This window comes from Papilio machaon, chromosome Z (assembly GCF_912999745.1).
Source record: "Papilio machaon chromosome Z, ilPapMach1.1, whole genome shotgun sequence".
Lineage (NCBI taxonomy): Eukaryota > Metazoa > Arthropoda > Insecta > Lepidoptera > Papilionidae > Papilio > Papilio machaon.
The window spans coordinates 3,735,502-3,757,674 of record NC_060016.1 but is presented as its reverse complement, the minus strand read 5'-3'; the positions used below and the strand labels follow the sequence as shown (position 1 = coordinate 3,757,674).

General features: G+C 33.6%; 1 protein-coding gene across 1 annotated transcript in view; it reads right to left on the bottom strand.

Annotated features, from left to right (window-relative positions):
- Positions 1 to 21,650, bottom strand: part of LOC106719764 (epithelial discoidin domain-containing receptor 1) — a 61,053-nt gene extending 39,403 nt beyond the window's left edge. The window contains exons 1-7 of the mRNA XM_014514205.2: positions 21,350 to 21,650; positions 5,676 to 5,787; positions 4,261 to 4,492; positions 2,930 to 3,077; positions 2,587 to 2,775; positions 2,356 to 2,489; positions 1,318 to 1,525 (exon numbers count right to left, since the gene is read on the bottom strand). Coding sequence (XP_014369691.2) covers positions 1,318 to 1,525; positions 2,356 to 2,489; positions 2,587 to 2,775; positions 2,930 to 3,077; positions 4,261 to 4,492; positions 5,676 to 5,787; positions 21,350 to 21,650 — 1,324 coding nt within the window. The remainder of the gene's footprint in view (positions 1 to 1,317; positions 1,526 to 2,355; positions 2,490 to 2,586; positions 2,776 to 2,929; positions 3,078 to 4,260; positions 4,493 to 5,675; positions 5,788 to 21,349) is intronic.
- Positions 21,651 to 22,173: the final 523 nt, after the last annotated feature.

Here is a 22,173-nt window from a genome sequence, read left to right as displayed (position 1 = left end):
AAGTTAGGTTAAGATTTTGTATTGAACGAGTATTAGAATAATATAATGAGATGTTAATTTTGATTTTTAAACTAAAATACCATTCTTGAAAGTCTCAACTTATTAATTTCAAGGCTAGTCAGTTTCCGTTCTACAACTTTGAACTAGATACTAATTAAAATAAGAAGCCCCTTAATGTAATGTAATCGACTTCAATAATTTCTAAAGGTATTGTATAAAAAGATATTGTATGTAGTTAAGAGACCACTATCAGCTGTAAATAAACATGTCTATGTAACAAGTTCTAGTTCATAGTAGGTATGCATCTCTAATTAGGTAGAAGACGGTGTCTGCGCCATGTGGCCGACGCGTTGTATAGAGAGGGTTTCATCTTCAAAGCGTTCCCGATATTAATTAGTCAGGATTCATCTATCAGATCATAACGTCGGCGTTCCCCGACGCTACACGCCACCAAACACAATAAGGAAAGGAGATTTATCAAGATCAAAGATTTGCTATAGTAACGACTTCCTCATTTAACGCCAATCAATTTACCACTTATTAAAGGGCGATTTTTGTCAAAAGAGCCGCGGATTAATTAGAGAAAGATAAAATTTGTGAAATAGCTCGAGGTTCGCGACTGTTCATTGTAGATAAGGTTCGATTAGACGTAATGGATCTATTAACTGGTCCTGGTCCTCTTCTGATTAACCCAATAATTCTGTTTTTGGTACGAGAAAATGTACCAAATTGTATTGAAAATCATTGCTTATAAACTTTTTTAAATTTCTACAATATTATACTAAGAATAATTTGCACGTGTAAAATATTTAGATTAGATAAACTGTTTTTGACTTCCTTTTATGATTCCGGTATGTTTATTTCGGGAATTGAGTGCTGATTGGACCAAAGCGGATTGAGTTGGGAACGAATCTCAAATAAATTACCATCAGATAGATTGATTTATTAAGGACGAAGCAAAATTAAATTTCCTTAATATTTTGCTTAAGATGATTATATTGTTTACTTCCCGTACTTAACAGTTTAATTTATGAGAGCCTTTTCTTATCAATATTGATTCATAGAATTTGCGCCAACTTTTCCATTTTTAAACGTTTATATTTTGTGACAAAGAATATTATATTTGTATTACAAAGAAATAAAACTTATGAAATATGTTTGAAGTTTATTAATTATTTCAATAAGGCAGGCCACGGGTTAACTAACTTCGAACAATTTATTAAGATTGACAGCATCTCCGATACAGTTGCAAAGACCGATATTGAATAGTGGTCAAACTACTCATATAGCAACAGTTTTGAACTGGGAATAACTTACCAGACTTGAATGTGACCTCGCTGATTAGAATCCATTCATGCTGGAACTTGAACTTTAACATGATGTGCTTCGCGGTGCGGTTCTCCAAGTCAATGTGGATGACACGCGCATGCTCCGAAACTCTGTCTTGCTTGGGTTCGTATGATACAAAATCCTCCTGCCACCGTTCACCTTCAAGTGAAAAGTATACTTCTGCTTCCTTGAAGAGCTGTAAGAGAAACACAACTGTAGAATCTGCAGTATTCATACTAAAGACTCTAAAACTTTTTATATAAGAACGTTAACTAACCGTAGTATGTTAACTGTTAATCTGTTGTCTGGTAAAAACCACTATGTATGGTATTTTTTAAATCTATAATTTCGGGAAACGTGGTAAATTGTCCAAACATGTGAAAACAATAGCATTGCGGCTCTTTCGACCGCGCCTCGAACATTTTAAAGTTACTAAAGAAACAAGATAAAATGGCAAAATGGAAAAATTTCACCGAGCTCAACATTCAACGTTTTGTTGTAACGGACTTGGATGAAAATTACTTTGGTAATAAAAACCCGAGCGAATGCAACATGCAGCCGCCCGCAGCGGTAACACTGTACCCTGTTACGGTCGCTGCACTAGCTAAAGTCTAAAATCACGTAGCGAATTCTTAAGCCAATATGTTTCGTTACCTAGTCCACGAAATGTCGTTCCGCAAGCGAATAACAACCTTACAGTTTTTCTATAGCATAAAATAATATAACGTTTCCTGTTAGAAATTTCCTATAATAGAAATTTAGTACTAGTTAGGAACGATCGACAAGAATTTGATACTAAAAAGGGATGGTAGTCTATCTGAATTACAAAAGAACATGTGCCTAAAAGTACATGAATTGTTAGTTATTTGTTGGATAAAAGATATGCAATAAGAGATCCGTTTTCTTTGCCTTTGTATTTTGTTCTTACTTATCAAAATACGAGGGTGAAAGTGTGGTTTGTAATAGGTGTTATAATTTGAGATAAATAAAAGAACAAAGTATCATGAAGAAGTTTTTAAATCGTACCTGAACGTCTTTGGTGAACATATTATTAGTGTGAATGTCCACGAAATACATAACCCTTGTATCACTAAAGTTGAACGTTAGTTCCACTTCGTCATCGATCAACATCGATTTGTTCCATCCAACCCAGCGGGAGCCTGTAAGATATCGCCAATGTAATCAAAAATTCCAAATGCACTAATGTAAGATCAGTTCAAACTTTAAGAAAAACGATGATCTCTTTGATGATATTACCTGTAGTGTCATCCGGGTCTGGCAGTTCGAAGTCATTAGGGCCGGTGTAAGAATCCGTTATTTGCCCTAATCCATCTAACATTCGTCCATCACGAATAACACCATCGTAAGACAGGTCTTCGAACTTGGCACCACCGGTCATCGACTGCATATCTCCGCCCTTAGGCGCGGAGTAGGCAATAATGGCCTCTGTAGAAACATAGAAATTATAAATACACCGCCAAGAGGCGGATTTCGCCCAGCACACGCAAACAATTAACAAATATTATTCGCTTCAAGAATTCGCATTGCTACGTCCCCGGGACAACACCAGCAATGATCGAATTATAATTGTTACACTTACGTTTCCAAAGGCAGCCGTACAATTCCACACGCATGCAAGCAGTCCTAGGATGATCAGCAAATGGCAGAAATCGCACTTTGGACGCTACGAATGGAGCTTCCAGTATAGACTTGTTTGGTGTATAGGTGTTTACATTTCCGGGGATGAGCTGAAAATAATTCTTTCATTATATTAAAATGAAAAAGAACCTTAAATTATGTTAATATGATATGATAACAAAACATGAACATAAAACCTATGAAAGTACTTTAATATTTAGATTTGATAATCTGTAAGTGTCTGGTATCTGGCGTAAGTTTCAAGTTGAACGGCGCAAAGGGACTAATTTTATTTTATATAAGAGTATCGTGTCCTTGTAACCCGAGACAAGGTCCATAGTCTATGTGCTTACGTTATACGAAAAGTCGCCACAGTACTGTGCATCTATTTAAAATGCTATTTCTAATCTTAGAATGGAAAATGTTTGTGTAACTAGCTTTTGCAACCTTAATGATACAATTAAGAAAATTTAATTATAAAGCAAATTTCAAATTTGAAAAAATAAAATTAAAATAATTTGAGGCATAGATAGCTACCCAGAATTCGAATGCAATAATGTTTGGAGCGACGTTTCTCTCATTCTTATTATTTTTGTTTTTAAAATGTTATTTAGACGAATTGTTTTTTGCGTTTTAAGATATTTGTTAATTCAGAAAATAATGTTATTTACTAGATAATACAAGTTATATTTAATTTATGTCTGCTGATCAAATTGTATGGGACCATTCAAGTATCACTTAGGAAATTTGTTTCTTCTGCATCTGATTAACGTTTTGATTTTGTCATGCTACTGGACGTTTCGACGTCTTTTAGCGGAGGTGGGGGGTGGGGGGCAAAACACGTTTTGGGGGTGGCCGTTTGAAGTCGACTTCGTGTTTAAGTTGCATTAAGATGGTTAACTTTATCCTTTGATCTTGCAATACATCGTTGTGAAGTTGTTGACGTGTTCAAATTTCTAAAACCGCTTAGTGAATTTGACAGCTGACAAGATCATCCTGTTATTAATCGCAGTGGAAATAATGCTTTCATCTTTACAGTTTGTTTGTTAAATTATGAATGACGTAAAATTAATTAGCATTTCTAAGGGGGAATTTCGTAAAGAAATGTAATATAATGTGATGGTCGAATTGTCTTTTGCAGAACGCGAAATGTTGTTTGAAAAGTGCCATTCCTACTAAACCAATAAATTGTAACTTCCATGTCACCTACGAATCAAAGAGCCTAATTGTATAGTAAATATTAAATGATTCTAGAACTAACTGTGCATAATAATATACTGTTTTTATACTTACTCGGCTCCCGTTGAAATCTTGATACTTGGCCCAGCGATTGAGAGAGTCCCGCCAGAACTCTAATGAGTAGCTCTCGACGAACTCAACTCCGATGGAGTTAGCAAATCTGCCTTGGGACTCAGTTGCGGTGATCAAATATTCATCGTGTAAGTCTATCTCTAGATACTGGTGACTCCTCGCCGTAATCAGGCCATTGGGGCACCACGCACCGCCCCGTATTTCTGTCCGAATCCTAATCGACACACGGAGATGTTATAAATTAAAAAATCATGATAAAACGTGATTTATCTTGTTTAGATTGGTTTACTTCTTTATTAAAACCATTGACAAAGTGACGATAAAAATAATTGAATTTAGAATGTACGGTAATGGTCAAGTAGTGCATTTGTTAAATGTGCGGTAGAGCGGATAGTCATTTCATTTGAATATCTCTAGTGGATCTCATCTCAAGCGAATCGAGGAACAACGTGCGCTAAACGTCAAATTAAGGTGGCTTTCCCTTAGCCCCTGACCCTATGAACGAGAATGTATGTTGAGAACACTATCCGACCTGCTCCTTTATATCTCTCACTCTAGTCAGTCAAGTCCCGGCTTTTGTTGGATCACAAACGTACTGGATTCGTATGAAAATTTAATTTTGCCGTTGCTGAATTTCACAAACGAGCGTCGAGTTTACCCTCCATTGTTTCGTATCAAGCTTATGCGGGCTTAAGACACGAATGTGAAACCCCTTGTTAATTGTTTGAGCTAAGTATCAGCGCTGCGGTTGCCGGATTCGCAATTATTGTAACAACTTGCCCATATCAGAACACTTAATTGTTGTTCAACAATAGCCAAGTTTAATTACTACGTCGCAGCTATATTAACTTGCTAATTCTGCATGTAACGTGTTCTTTTAAACCAATTTAAATAAAGATGCCCTTTTTTTAAATACACGTAGAATGCACGATGAAAGTAAATCCGTTGACTAAAGACTACGAAACATTTAAGTATGCTAATATTTTTGTACTGCTATCTATCACTTTCAAGATGAAGTTTTAGTTAAGTTATGAAATTTTTGGAACGAAGTTCCTTATCGCGCGTTGTGAAAGGGGGCTAGACGGAAAAAATTCTTACGAAAAGTTGTCACGACACTTTTTGCTATAGTAAGTATGTTAACGACGAATGAGCGCTACTTCACCATGGCAACAACGTGACAATATATAACGAAAAGTCATAGAAATAAAATGTACTTCTTGTGAAGTGAAGTTAAGTTTTTTATTCATAGAATAAACATTGGTTCCTTCACTAATTAATCGAAAGGAACTTCGTTCCATCCGGGTGTCCCTTGACACCTCTCAAGTTTTTTTTAATGAATTATTCATGCGATTTATGTCAGTGTAGTAGTGATAATATTATAAAATATTCAAGCTTACCTTGAACTGAGCGGGGACACGCTCTGGTCGTAACTGGAACTGGCGGAGAGGGATTCATTCGATATCATCCCACTCTGCATGCCCAGTGGCACTTCGCATTTCCCCACGTCCGCTGTTGACAAATTAAACCGTGTTAACTTTAATTCCTATATACATACTACATACAGTATTAATGTAATAGTTTCGCCATATATTTCAAACTGGCTGGAGATAGTAGCCTATGTGTTATTCCGCTGCAATCTATTTGTGTTAATAAAATGTTCTGCCTATTTTCCTATTCTCCTATTACCTATTTTCTATAGGAGTACTTTTTTAATAGATCGTTCAGGAAAATCCGTCATTTAACCGACATTTTGATAAATCTGGATCTTTTCTTAGTTTTATCCTTCACCAATATATGTTCCTCTTTAAATTAATATTTAAAAAGTCATATTTCTAAAATGAAATACATTATAATAGTCTATTTTTAAATTAAATTGTATCGTATTATATGAACATTATTAATCTTGTTATTCTGTAGCTTGTATTTCTTTAATTAACGCATGTGTGTTATTCGTGTACGCTGCCCTGCAGGGATTCAGTAACAAGCTCAGTAACAAATTACAAATTTCATATTTTCTACAACTACTAGCACGATTTTAATTTCCAATCCCTAATTTTTTTTATGTTACGAGGTGAATTTACTTATTTTTAACATTCAAAGAGAAATATGCAATAACATGAACGTTTGAAAAATCATTCAATCAATCATCAAGATAAGTTTATTCGTAAACTAATAAAATTAGGTTAATTAAGTTCAAAATAATTAATTTTCTTTGAATTTAAATAGGTTTGTTCAAACCTTAATAACGGGGCATGTAAGTGTAAAGAATTTTAAAACTTTCTCGTGCAAAGTTTACCTTTATAGAAATAACCATAATAATAATTAAAACTATGGAATACTTGCATTAACACATATTGACATCTGTCACATTCTCTTTGAGAAAAACCAGGACAACTATATATTGTATCAATACAAGTGTTGCAACGAATTTCACTGTAATCATGTCGAATGTTTTAACAAATGCAAATATATTGGCAAGAGGCATAGTGTTCTCATCATCATCATCTCCCAGGCCTTATCCCACTTACGTGGGGTCGGTACACAAGGTTTTATGAACGTTAAAGTTTTGGCTTAAGTTTTTACGGCCGGCCGCCTGCCCGTCGCCAAACCTACTTGGGAGGATTTTTTTAAAATTAAATATAACAAAACAGCTAAATAATATAAAAATTAATCATTAAGAGGCACAGTGTACTATCAATATCAAAAGACAAACACAAAGATCAAAGTTTACAGACGCGATAACTAGATTCTAACTAACTTATATGAATACCCTATCCCAGACTGTTCTTTCTATGTCAAGAATCACGTTCAGTGCAAATGTCAAAGATGATAAAGTTATACATTATTTATACAAAGAATATATAAAGCAACAATGTCTAAAATGAACAAACACAGGTAATTTTATGATGCATTATTACTTGTTTTTATAATAGTGTATTTGTTTTTCTGTAAAGTATGTCTGTTATCGATCGATCCTCAAAAAATATACGGTGTATTTTTCGTTATAAAATAAACATAATATTACGAAGACCATTAGCTTATTTATATCTTCAAAAATAAATCATCTGACTTGATCGCGACTAATGTGTTCAATAAAGTTTTAAATAAAGTTCTCGGTTTAATTTCCAATTAGGCAGTTGCGTGTACGCCAGGGGTTACGTTCCGATAAAAGGGAGAGCAGGCTTTTAACATTGGTTTGTATGTGACACGGTTTGTAGGGTGAAGGTAAGAGGTCGCCCACGAGCATGAAATTTTGTTTATTTTCCTGCTTTTTATTAAAACGTAAGTACAATACGCCGCGTCTGTAGCACAAAGGGAAATATTCAAATTCTGTTTCGTTGACGGAATTACTTTAACATTCGCCTTTTTTTCGTTACCTTCTCTTTCATTTATCGCATTTCAAGGTTCTTGAACAGACAATAATTCTATTTATTCAGATTATTTGCGGATAAACATATTGAGATGAGATTTTCTTTCAATTGTGTTATTTCTTTTCAAGTTAGCATTATCCGTATTTTATTCTTTACGGATTATTCTTCGATAAGGTATTTGCTGTTATGGAAATTGTGTGTGTTTTACATACCATATTTATGACATTAACCGTAGGTGTCTGCAATTTTAAATAAAGTAAAAATTAAAATTTAAAGAAAAATTACAACTATTCTAATGTGTAGGCATGATGTAATTTTATCAAGTATTCACAAGATGGGATACATTTTAAAAAGATGAAAGTGGCTTCGTCAGACGAAAACACGTGATCCTTATAAAAATGCTTTTCGCACTTTCACGTAACAAACAGAGGAGCGGTTGACGTGCTCGGGTTTGCGCGGTAAAACGACTATAATATCGCAGATGACAGCAACAATTCCTGTAAACATTAAAGTGAGGAATTGCTTGCGGTCTGACGTTTAACCATTTAAATTAACAGAATAAAAGCATTTTGCCCTTACTTTTCTATGTGTGAATATATCGACCATTTTTGTTTAAGTTCAGAATTCATATTCAATACACAAATATGGACCTTAACATTCTTAAGAATACTTTGCTGTTGAAAAGAAATATCGATTGAACACTTCAACATTCAACGAACGAGTGAGTTTTATTTTACAGGTTATAGAGAGATTCTTAAGTCAAATACTAGTATTATAGATATTTGTTCAAATATTATACTCGTAAATATTTAAAAAGTTAGGGAAACCAAGGAACATAGTAAAATATTATGTTGTACTACATATGTATTCTATTTTACCGATAAATATGTATTTCTGTTTGTGTGTTATAGGTAATGTCATTGATACAAGCAGAGACAAAATATGTATTTGTACAAGTGTTTAACAGTCAGAGAGATGTATAAAGGACTTAAAGAAAAACTTATGATGAAAATTACAATTATAAATGAATGTAATACAAATATAACGGCTTAGTTGTCTATAGTAAAGGGATTTGTTGTTACGAGTACAAACAATGTACAAACGAGGACGACCGGCATATATTTTGCTAAGACTCCGCAGACGGATTTGTATGTGAGCGCTAGTGATGTCACTGCTCAAATAGGGTTGTCAAATTTTTGAAACTTTTATACATATATTAAATTAACAATCTTACATGTACCAAGTAATTTTCAATACGGATTAAAATAAATGGTAACAATACATTTTAAAAGAAATAACCTAATTGTGAAGAGATTCATTTCCCGCCACTCCGCTAGATTTTAATCGCATATTATTTGAATTAAAGCTAATAAATAATTTTAAATAAAAAATCACTAAAGGACGTATGCAAATTGTAACTTTTTATACAAATTAGTGACCAACAGGTACATTAAAATCCTTTGGGTTTCCTTAATTGCTGCCTAACAGAATTGTACTATATTTTTCCTTTAATTTTGTACAATGAATGAAAAAAAAAACATTTTTAACATTGTCAAGAAATTGATTATTGGTAGCCCTTAAAACAGGCGTAGCTCATACGAGCATCGTGAGCGATGGGCGCCTAATCCACAGTATCGCGGAGACAAGTAATATTTTACAAGGAACACATTCGAAACAAGAGAGAAAAACAAACAATTTGTTATGATGACATGCAATGGTAATTTTGTAATTTTATACTAGTCGACATATGAAGCAAATATTCGAATTTTTATACGTACGGGTATACAAAATTTCGTTTTAAATAGATTTTATTAGAAAAATCTTTACTTTCCGAAAGACATACTTTCAGAAATTCTTTGAAAATATTAAGCTATTTAATTTTTGATCGTCATTGAGATTTACTTGGCAAATGTCCGCTAAGACGCTTAAAGTAAATTATCGGGTGCCGAACATGAATATTTAGATTAAGCCTTTGTCATTGATATTAAAATTTTCTCTTTGTTCTTAACTGAATTTAAAGGCATGATATTCCTTGAGTTTTCGACTACCTACTTCACAATATTCTTTATATTTTATTTTACTTAGGGTTTAATTAAACAATTAACATTTTATTGACCTAACTAAAGAGTACTTTTAAAAGTTATATTTCATTGTTTGAAGCTTCGTTTTATTAATATGTGTTCGTTTTTTTTTTAATCATACTAGATTTAAGTAAAAACTATCTTATTTTAAAAGTTACGATAAATTAGATACGAAATATTATCAAAATTGGCTTTTGTTTTTATCTCGTATTCATTCCATTCCGTATATGAGTTTTTAAATATATGAAATTAATGTAAAAATACATATTTTTATTCACCTGAAATAACAAAATGAAAAACAAACGAGCGAAATGTAAACCACGCTATAACTCAAAATAATGACGCGAATCTAACTCCGTGCGAGAACAAAAAGAAATTATCCGCCCCAGATAGCGGTTAAATTCGCTTTAATTACGAAAAAGTACTTTAAGTTTTTTTGTTCTTAATTGAGACGTAGGTGACAAAAGAATACAACCCTGATTCAATTACCATACATCAATAAAAATAATTTCTAATATAGTGATCAACACTGTTATATTATGTTAAAGATCTTGTATTTGAAAGTGTTGCCGTACGAAGATGTTTTCGAAAAACTTTTGTATGTTTATTGGCAAAGTTTATCTTGTTTAAATATGTACCTCTAAGGTATGATAGGCGTCAAATAATATATTAGCGAATTGCCGAAAGCAAGTTAACGCTGATAGGCTTTGCCCCTACTAAAACATGCAACCTCCTTACATTAATTACCAGTCACAAAAGCGTATAACTATTAAAATTTAATTGTTTCCAGCCTTCTGTAGTCCGCTCGGTTGGTAATATCAATATTTAATTCTGTTGAGACCCCTCTTACCCCCCGCTTCTAATGTTCTAATTTAAAATTCTTAGGAAACTTAATATTTGAGCGGGGTTGGCCCCCTAAGGATAGCGTTTCTACTAATAATGTTGTTAGGCGTTCGACTATTCGCAGTGTTTCGTTATAGAAGGCTGCGCGAACAAAGCGTATTGTACCGTGCTCGATTACGTTAGCGGCATTGGAGCGTGAGGCATACAGAAATCCCGCGTGGCCAAGATTTCACCGCGCGTACCAGAGTAAGGGACTAGACTTGCACGCTCAATGGTACATAAATTTTCTGTCGGTACCGCATCGGAACCGCAGTAGTTACAACGACCTTACTACCTCGTACGTGTTGCGCTGCCAAATAAAATGGAAAACGGCCATTCGATGAACGCTATTTTATAACAGTATAAATGATAATCTTTAGCAAATCTCAAACCATTTAGAAATAATTGTTTGTTTTAATTAAAAAAAATTATACTTCACATTAAAAGTATCATTATAATATAAAATTATACGTACTTACAAACTTTATTAATATGTATAAGATTGCTTACGTTATGAATCGTATCTTTGCAAAGTTTTAATAATTCATTGAAAATTAAAGGTCTGAAACATTTAATTGGGAGTTTTCCGGGAGATTTCTTGTTTTCTTTCTATCAGAAACTTTGTTACTAAAGTTGAAAATCTCGGATTATTTTAATGCTCTCATTTGGAAAATTATTAAAACTTATTTCATCGGAATGTATTGAATTTGATTGATACTGTTTAATATAAGAGATTATAAATTGAAAAGTTATTATTAAAATAATTAAAGAATTTGTTTACTATTACTTATTTATTTAACTGTATAATATCATGAATTGACTACAATTCATATATCCTTTTGTATTAATTAAAGGAGTAAATTAATTTGTACGAGGCTTTACAATATCGTAAGGATTGAAGTAATAACAGAGAGGCGAGTTGAGTAAACAGCCTCCGCTTTCAGTGTTCATCGCAATAAATAACTGAACCTTTTAGTCTAAAAGTATTTCTTTAATGACGGAGCAAACCTCATCTTATTAACAACGGCATTAATTCACGCTCAACCGCTTGAATCATTGCGATTCTTGTGATCGTTTTTTTTTTTCTCGTTGCTCATTTTGTTAGGAAAAATGTACAGTCATTTACAATTTTAATTAATTTAATTTTGTAAAGAGATGAATTAATTTAGTTTAATTTGTAACATATACTAACTAAGATCGGATTTTTTTTACGAGAAGTTGACTAAGTCGCTTTAAGTATTGAGAGATTGTAAATCTCCTATTGTATTCAGCATTCTTTATAGTTGATGAAAGAACATGTTATGTTTTTGTTATATAACTTGTGATGTTATTAGGTTTATTAACTTTTTTCGTAATTATTTAACATGTAGTTTTGTACCATTTATGTCTATTTTATATTCCTTTTGCTACATTTGTCATTATGTAAGTACAAATTAGCGAGATAATCTTGCAAATTCGAATTAGTCACAGTTGGAACAATTAGAGACGTTTGTAACGTTAATGGTGGTTGCTTGTATTATATGAAGACGTTTGAATATTATGCATAATTAAGTACAAAAATATTTTAGATACGAAATATAGGGCATAGTATGAATCAATTTGTTTTACATTTTTCTTAATATCGCGTATACATAAAATGGGTCAGCCTCGAGGTTGCTGGCCAAAACATCTATGAAGGCATTTTAAGACAAGCATGACCTTAAGTAATGAAGTACACGAAGAAGAACATTTAGTATAAGAAAGCTAAGAGCTTCCCTGAATTATTAATTAACGCCTCTGAATGCTGCAGAAAATATTGTAAATACATTACTTATAAATAAATATTATCGTATAAACAGAACAGCCGAACAAATTTCAGTATATATTTTATTTAAAACAAGAAAGCGCTGCGCTTGAAAACGGAGGTGTTGAAGGTGCTTATGCTACAGTTAATTATTAAAGTTAATAATGCATGCAGACCGGGCAGGAAATTGATGTAGTTTCTTAGGCGTTTTAATGCATCTCTTATTTAAACATAGTTTGCTTATAAAGATTTTTTTGTTTTATAGTACATTATGTTTATAAATTTCCACGGTTCATTGGATTTGGAGTGTTATTTTCTAACAAGTTTTAAGAGACTTTAACGGGTATTTGATACAGAGGTACCCGATACTTAGATTGCCTAATGACTACTCTACTAAATATAATACAATGATTTTCAACTCTTTACATGACATTAAAATTTATTAGCGGAAAGGGATTCCTACTCGAACGGCCGAGACGGACGACGAAAAAATGTCAGAAAAAAAAAGTAATTTAGAAAACATTGTTTAGTAGTTAAACAGGAATGTTAAAGTTTAGTAAATTGTTTGTGCTTAACTATTCAGAGTAGTAAACTGAACATAGTATGCATTAACCAGGTATTCTATCCACCAAACTATATAACTGCACAAACTTATGCGTTACAAGGCGTTTGTGAACTTGGAAACATTCACCGTTGTCAGAGTATAACGCGGGAAGCTAACGTAACCTTAATTTGTTTATATAGAACTAGCTTATTCCCGTAGATTTTAATTTAATAATATTTATTATTAGCTATGATGTCAAGATTTAAGAAACTTTCAGTTGAAGGAAGGTAACTGAAGTTTTTAGAGCAGAATTGGTAAACTAGCAATTAAGTAGCTAATAAATAACTAGTAAAGGTAGCAATAGATGGACAAAGCAAGCAACCCTATGGTCTGGCCCGGTAAAAGGCGTGAGAACTAGAGGATGACCCAAAGCCCGATGGTCAGACGACATAATAAAAGTAGCAGGAAAATCCTGGTAGAAAACGGCAACAGATAGGGAAAAATGGAGAAAAATAGAGGAGGCCTATACCCAACAGGGGTTATGACTGTTTCTTTAATTTAACTTGTTAATTTTATAACGTAGCAATATTAAATGTAGCATGGTCATACACTCAGTTTCTAAAAATACTATTTTGTTTCTCTCAAATACAGAACTCCATTTTTTGAGAAATATTTTACTAAACTGGGTCTACAAATGCCGAAAAAAGTTTTGCGCTGTATACCGTACAGTTCTCCACTCAAATGCAAAAACAAACGCTACCATAACGATGATGCATGCAGCTAGACTTTATTACTGTGCTTGTGAACACAAAATATGGTCCGTAACGACGCCTCTCTCGTTTTAGACATTAGGTAGGAAATTAATGACGTGGCACGGAGCAACTCTGACAGACTTGTAGCTAGGGGTTCGTTATGTCTTGCCGAATGCCGAGGTTGAGTACCTTGAAATGAGCGGAGCGGATCACACAGCGGAAGCATATCACTCCTTGTAAGGTTCATCTCATTTGAGAAAAATTGCTTTACTTAACTTAAGAGCACCCACATTTTTGGGCTGAAGTACTTTTAGTAATGATTGTATAGTACTGAACTTATATATGTAAATAAAGCACGCCTTTTTATTGCTTGCTCAATGTTTTTGCGTCCATTCGTGCAAATTCGAACACATATTCCAGTAAAGGAATTAAGTCATACTGGAAATGGAACACATGGTCGGACTTTCTCGAATGAACGCAATAACATCAAGCAAGCTTGTAAGTCGAAACCCAGCAGTAACTTTTTTTCTTTTTAAACAATTTTTTTTCTGTTCTTATGTTCATTTATTTTGCAACATAACGTTCTTTAAAATTACATTCATTAAGACTCGCATTAAGTTTCGTCGCTGAGACAAACCTGAGCTCTGGCACCGTTGCACAGCACAAATTAATTACTTGCGAGGCAAGGCGTGTTATGTGAAATTTACAATTAATATTTCCCTAAGGGATAAGCTAATAACTATAATGATCAATGTATATATATATATAAAACGGCGGAGTTCTAAGGGTTAGCAACCTAAAATATTAGTAATGAAATTTTCTAATAATTAACATTTAACAAATTAAAAAGGTAAGTTGAAGATGATATTTCCAAAAATAGACAACAAAGAAAAAATTAAAAATATTTATTTAATTAAAATAGTATCACAAAACGCAAACAGAATAAATAATTTATTTTATACGATAAAGAACATTGGAAAACCATGAAATAAAAAAATAATTCAAAATATGTAGGTTTTTTTTTTTTAAGACAGCGTTAATATTACAATTGAGAAGGAAGGAACATTAGAAGGGGATGCGTAACTGCCCTTCGTAGAATAGTAATTGTTTCGTTTACGGTTTTCTTGCGGCATTACCCCGCAACACTAAGAGAGTTTAGCATGGCGGTAATGTTACTCGTAGTTTCATACGAGAACAGAATAGAGACAAAGCAGTTGGACAGTCCAGTACTGCTATTGCTTGAGTACACATGCCAAGAACGTATAGTACTCTTGTGTGTGTGTTCAAACTAGAGCAGCACTGCACTGTTTACTACACTGTCTTATTATTCCGCCCTCGTGTGAAAGTAGCATTATTGTTAACAGGTTTCGAATACCGTCGGGAAATACGAGTATGTAAATTTAATAAGTCATCACACGTTGTAAGTTAAGCAACACTTAACGCCGTGCTAAGATAATTATGTAAGTTAAATAGCAACTGAGTAACAAGTTTAAGTAAATTGAAAACTGTCAAGCAAGGTTATGTAGTTTAAAAAGCTTCCGGTTACTAACTTATTTGTCGAGTTATCTTTATTACTCACTTCATACACTTAAGTAAAATGGTTACGCTGCGCTTATGTCTATAAGCGTAGTATTTTCAATCAAATTGCCAATTTTACAGCAAGTCATATTTGCTATTTTTCATCACTTAATGATAATATGTTGTACTAACAATTTAATTAAAAACCCTAATCTTTTTAAAATCAAATTGAATTCCACATTAAATTGACTATTATCATTTAGATTTAATTTCAATACTGATCCTGATACTGGTTACTCTTATTGTTTGTTTAGATTAATAGAAATTCAGTAGACTAGAAGAAACTTAAGGAGAAGACATTTCCTTACCTTTGCATTAAAGTAAAAGAGTTTCATTTAGCAATTTCGTGTATTATGTGATAATTCTTAAATTAAAATCTCTAGAAAATACGTGAAAAGTACTGTTTATGAGTATAATAAAAGAGATTGGGACGTAAAATTAATAGCCTTTCCACGTTAGGGGAATTTTTAGCACACAGCGTATTTATAGCAAATGATTAAAAATATGTTTTGGTATCTTGGACATCATATCTGTTTTTCATCCCCATTGCGGATGTGGATAGCCTCTAGAAGATAGTCTATGCAGTGTGAAAACTTTGGGCGGGATAATAATACTACTTGAAAATATCTGAGAAAGACTATTAGGATCGTACTGCATAAACGATAGGTATTTAAAACAACCCTTGGTACAATTTTTTCTGTTTGTCGGGTTCTCTGTGGTTGCGTGCGAGCTAACTTTAGAAATAGGTAGGCTATTTCAATGCGGTTCAATATTTTATTGTTGTAAGTTTAATTTAAAATTCAGTACCTATTTTGTGTTTCGTCTCAATCAGGTCATATACAATAAAAATGTAAGTCTATTGATCAATCTGAGAACCGGTTAGGTTAATTTGGAATTAAAGCGTAATATTTGGAATAATTTCTACAATTTTTTTTTCCAGATGCTTGGTTTCGTATTTGGTACCAGTATGGTGCAAATTCATAAAATTTTTGGTGTAATTATCTGTTCAGTATTTCAATAAAGCAGTGACAGGCGGGGGCGAGTAGGGAGACCGTTCCTTAAATACTTATTTAATTTGAAGCGAAACGCTGGCGCGGGAACTGATAACAAAATATTTACGTTAGTTCCCTTTTACTTCTTTTTAACGTGCTTATCGTTTTATTTATACAGTCAACTTAAATTCCGTTTAACTTAAACATATCTTAATTGCATCTTTATGTTTTTAACTTAGTTCTTATATGACGTTCAAATGTTAATATCTCCAAATACGTATAGAAGCTGAACTTCTTATCTAAAACACATTGTTTCGTTAAACGCAAGCAATTCAATCGTATGTTCTAAGCTTTATTGTCTATAGCTGGAGCCAGTCGGAGTTTTAATTGAATTGAACGCTATTAATTTGTTACCAAAATAACGTCTACCGCCAGTGCTCGCAGTTAGTTATTGTTCTCAGTTAATTTTCTGCAACGCTCTCCTAAAGTTTACAGTTGGCCGGCACAAATGTGTATTAATATTGATTGTTACGGAACTCTAGAACTTCGACAAACTATTACACTGGGACTAGGCTTCTGTATTCCAGTTATTAAATCGTACAAGTTGCTGCTGCTCTGTTAATAATTTGATATAAATCTTTGAAACATCGCTTTTGTTGGTATCTTAATATTAAGAGTTCTTCTTCTTGTTTTTTGTTTTTAAGATGATGCTACATTTATATGTATATTGGGACGTTGATATCTCTTAGTCTTTATTCAGTTAAATAAAACAAAATTAGGAATCTCTCAAATGTTGAAGTTAGAATCTTTCGAATACAAAGCAACGTTAATTTATTTTACGTTATTTTAGTCACTAAGCGACTTACGCAATACTACATCATAGAGGTTCGTATACAGCGTGCGTCGTCGATTATACATTCGTAGTTTTTGTTAGGTTTTTAATGTGGTTAAATAGTATACCGCTATTTTAGAATATAATTAATTTTACTAATTGAATTTTGGTTATACGTACATATGAAGAATTCTAGTTTAAAAGCTAATAGCAATAAATTGTAAACATTGATATGCTGGGAAAAATTTTAATGAGTTGCACACACATTTCGAATCTGTATAAAACGTGATTCGTTTTTGTAACGTCGACATGTTTTTACTGATTGTTTGATACTTTACACTCTTTGAAATAATATCAAGTATATTATATATTTTCACGTATTTTATCTTTGTTGACTGTAACATCAAAAGAACTTCAAAGATCACTGTTAAAATAAAGTAAATTGAAAAAGGAATTACATTATGTTACATTAGTATAGAAGATGAAACAGTACGTAAGACTAAAATCACCATTTGTAAATTCATTAACAATAATATGATAAAAAACGTACACGAAACGAACATCGCGTTATGCTTGCTCTGCAAAAAAATGTTGGAAAAGGTGGTTTTCATAGGTGTGTTAGAGAGAGCGAGACTACTTTCATCCTGGAGGTACAATTTGTCACTGTCTCCGCCAATTTCCTCTTGTAACTAGTTTTTTCTTTGCACCGCGTAAATTTAATTTTAGCTCTTTGTTCAACTGGTTTGAAGCTGTAGGCTAGTGCGGACTATCATTTTGCAGGTGTGTTTTATTATTTCTATGCGGTATTTTATAATGTAAAATAATCTAATATACAAAATTCTCGTGTCAAAGTTTTCGTTCCCGTACTCCTCCGAAACGGCTTGACCGATTCTCATGAAATTTTGTGAGCATATTGAGTAGGTCTGAGTATCGGCCAACATCTATTTTTCATACCGCTATTAAGTTTTTTTTAACTGCGCGCCGACGGAGTCGCGGGCGACAGCTAGTATTTATATAATGAAGAACACATTTTATGTCAAGAAAAATAATTTTCTACAACAATTTTGGCTTAAAATATATTTATGTCTAGTTTTCTTCGCGATATCAAAACGAGGTTTAGGCTAAGCGCCATCTGCGCCCGGCCACCTCAAGCCCGGTGAAACTGTAACTGCCTCCGCAATGCAAGGCAAACAGTGACTACTCAGTCACAAAAAAAAAATCGCAATATCACTAGTGATTTCAACCTAACAATTCTTTTGCGCAATAAAGAATACCCAAACGTGTTCGTTCATGAGTTTTATTTGAATAGTTTTACCCAATATGAGAGAGTCGACAGCGTACGAGAAAAGCATTGCTTGTGTGCGGAGACCATATTGCGATTAAGTGGCGTTTTGCCAAAACCGAGCGAATGCAATACATAAAATTTTGAACTTTTCTTTGAATAGCGACCAAAAGTTTACAACTTCTGAATATTTAACAAGGATCCAACGTTTGGACGTGCTCTTGCTACATTAAAAACCAACAATACGAAAATTTTTAAACCCAAACGTCTATAGTAATTGATGTGCTTAGATTAGGTTGCGGTAACTTGGTTTTGTTTGATTTATTTAAACACTTTGTTATTAAAATGTTTATATTTAAAAAAAATACTTTTTTAAGTATTCTGTAAATTAGATTTTACGAAAACCATCTTATTTTATTGGAAAATTTAATGTCGTCGGATTCGATTCTATCAATTGGTAGTAAAACTTTTACAGCGTTACTCTAATATTAAAACTTAACATTCCCCGGGTATACTAGAAGTAATAAAATTGTAGAGAAAAAAAATGAAAAATCGCTTTTTATAGCGGCCCATCTATCTAATAAACCTAATATTGGTTCAATGCGCGCTCAAGAGGCGTGAAATGAGCCCCACTCCGTGCCGCCCTATGGGGGACAAGGAACGCCAGCCCAGGTTGACCCCTGCTATTTTATATCACCTCTACCTTCCTGAGGCACACTGTTATCAGGCCATGTATCGGTGGTTTTATTTAAATTGGCCTTTACTCGACACCCACTTGCATGATATGCAATTAAGACCTGATAGTTGGTTAGTTTCTATATGAAGATTTTTTACATAAAAAATAAAACGCTGATTACGATAAAATTAGCACATTAGTTGATGATAGTCTAAATTTATAATGCATATAAAATAATAATATCAATGACTCATATAAAAAGTATTTAATGTTAAACAGGTTAATTTACCTACACTATTACATTGTACTGTCAAATCGAAAGGTCACCTTCAAGTCCTCACTGTCACAGTCTATTCCTACACATTCCGGTGCCGGTAGAGTTACTTTCTCGAATAACAACCGTGCGTTGCTTGGCGACAAGCAATTTGGATGTCAACACGTTGCGAGGAGACATTCTTGCAAGGCCCTTGGAAAACTATGCGCTTAAGGGAGTCGGCCAGAACGGTGGTACGGGCGACACTGACATCAAATCGCCTCCCTAGCAATTTACGCTTGACATTTACTTGGGAATATAATGGTTTGAGAGGTTCGCATCATTGTTGTGCCTTATGGGGTTATTATGCAGGGAATCGGCCGTTGGGCCGTTTGCCTAAACGGTTCGCGGGATTGCTTTCATTCTCTTTCAAGAATATTGTGTATGATTTTGAATCGTGATATATTTTAAATTATTTTTTGGGAAACAGCTATATTGACTATTTACTTTGTTATTATAAAACTGCGTAACAATATTTAAAAGCCATCGTATAATATTTTAATAAGGAAAACATCGTGATGCAACCTGCACATATCTGAGAAGAAATTCAATGATATGTGTGAAGTCAACCAACCCGCACTTGGCCAGCGTGGTTGACTATGGCCTAGTCACCCCTAACTTGGGGTAGGCTCCGAGCCCCTCGGTGGGGACGTATAGTGAAGCTGATGATGATGATGATGTATAATATTTGAAATGGAGGACCTCATCTATGATTTCAAGTACTTTACGGGCGACAAGATCCATGTCCTATTTTTCTATTGGTTGAGGTAGTCTTGATAGTTCAACAAGAAAATACCATTGATAGAGCGCTTGTCAGTTTAATTTCAGTGTTAAATGAATTTAAAAAATGCTTAGAGACGATTGCACGGAATACAGAATCCATTTGCATGAGTTACACAAACAAAAAAAGAAAACGTTTCTGACAGTTAAGTTAATAGTTAATTTGTTTTTGCCAACGCGTTTTAACGAAACAATAAGACTGATTATTGAGCGTGGAAAATTTGTTATCTCGGATGCAAGAATTAAAATTAGGTTTGCCCGAATGACAGGAAAATGTTTGCCGTATGAATGTCCACTCCGATTTGATCTCTTGCAGGCAAAATAGTTGAACAGACTGAGATTGGAGATTAACGGTGGAGTTTAATATTTTTTTAATCAGTTCCTAGCAACTAAAGCATCTAATAAAAAGCAGAATAAAAAATGTTCCCGTTCATAAAGAAAGCAGTGTTGAATCTAATCAGTAAATGAGTTGGACAGGTTAGACTTAACGAGCTTTTAATTATTACGCTGTAATTAATGCCTGGAACGCTTTGGCCTACAAACGGATTTTTCTTGCCTTATTCCATTATTTTATTTTACAGCGTAATATAAAATGGTTAATTGTCTGTCAGGTTTTCAGGTTGTCAGATTTTGAACTGGAAAATATCAATTGTATTTGGAATGGTCTAATTTATTTTTATTACTAGAGGATTTTCATATTTTAAATTTAGTTAATTAGAATATTATTAATAATTTTTAATTTTAAATTATATTTTGCTCATTTAAGTAACTCATTTTGACTGTAGTTTGAAACTCATTAAAATTATAATTTTCTAAATAGAAAGCATAATTTTTTAGAGCGTAAAAGAATTTTGCAAGCTGTTAATTGCACTTAAGCTTCTTCATTTCTATGAAAGACATTAACATAATTAGTAAATTAATGGTCGACGATACCATACAGCTGATTTTATACGGACAGATAGCCTTCTTTTGTGTACTCTAGGCCCATTCAGTAACTATTGTCGAACACAACCTTTGTTTTAACTTAACAAAACCTAACCTAACCTAAAGACCCTTGACCACATATATAGAAGGGAAACAAATGAAAAACCAGTTTCCTCGTCTGTCCATTTTATATATTATAAGGTGGCAAGCGACCAAGCGGCTATCTGAATTCATCGAACGTAACTGTAAACTAATGTTTTGTAAATAATTTTAGTACTTACTGTGATCGAAGGTCCGTGGGTCGACTGTGGTAGTTGTCCCCGGCGTTGTTGGCTCGTACTCATCATCGTCATCGGGGATTACGGTGGTGGTTGTGGTTGTGGTGGTACGACGTCGGTTGCGCTGGCGGCGCCCCCCCTTAGTCCTTGGTAGGGCGGCTGTGGGGCGCACCGGGCGCGTCACCTCTTTAACAGGCAGCTGTGCCACGTATGTGGTTCCGCCACCAGTGCCTTTCTCGGCGAGAACGAGCGCCACCAGTGACACGACCAGAAGTCGCATCACCAGTGGCGCCAGACGCCACATTTTGTCTGTAACAACGAAAAAGAAAAATAAGTTGTTGATACAGCCTATGGTCGTCCATTGCTGGGTCCTTACAATTGTTGGTCCATACAAAGGATTCCACCATCGATTGCTAGTAAAATAATTCGGTATATTTCTTTTTTAATTCTATTAAAGTCGGTACCATCTTTCAAATTGTTTTGGTGAACTTAAATTATTTGCTTACTAAGCAAATGGGATAGCATTAAGCTTTAAAAGCGATTTTGTGTTGTTTAGAAACTAGGGTGCTGACAGACGGACAGCTAGAGAAATAGCGCTTCAGAGCTGCGAAGTAACTTGTGAGGCTTCGAGTGTGGAAATTGTAAAGAGCTCTAAGCTTAAAAACTACAAAAGTATTTTGTATAATCTATCTTATTTAAATCAGATGTTCAATAATATTTTTAATCACTTCTTCACACAATCTTACTGCAGATATAATTGAATGTCATCAGTATAAACTAACTGTAATATTTTAAATAATCATTGAGAGATAGACCCGCAATCGTTA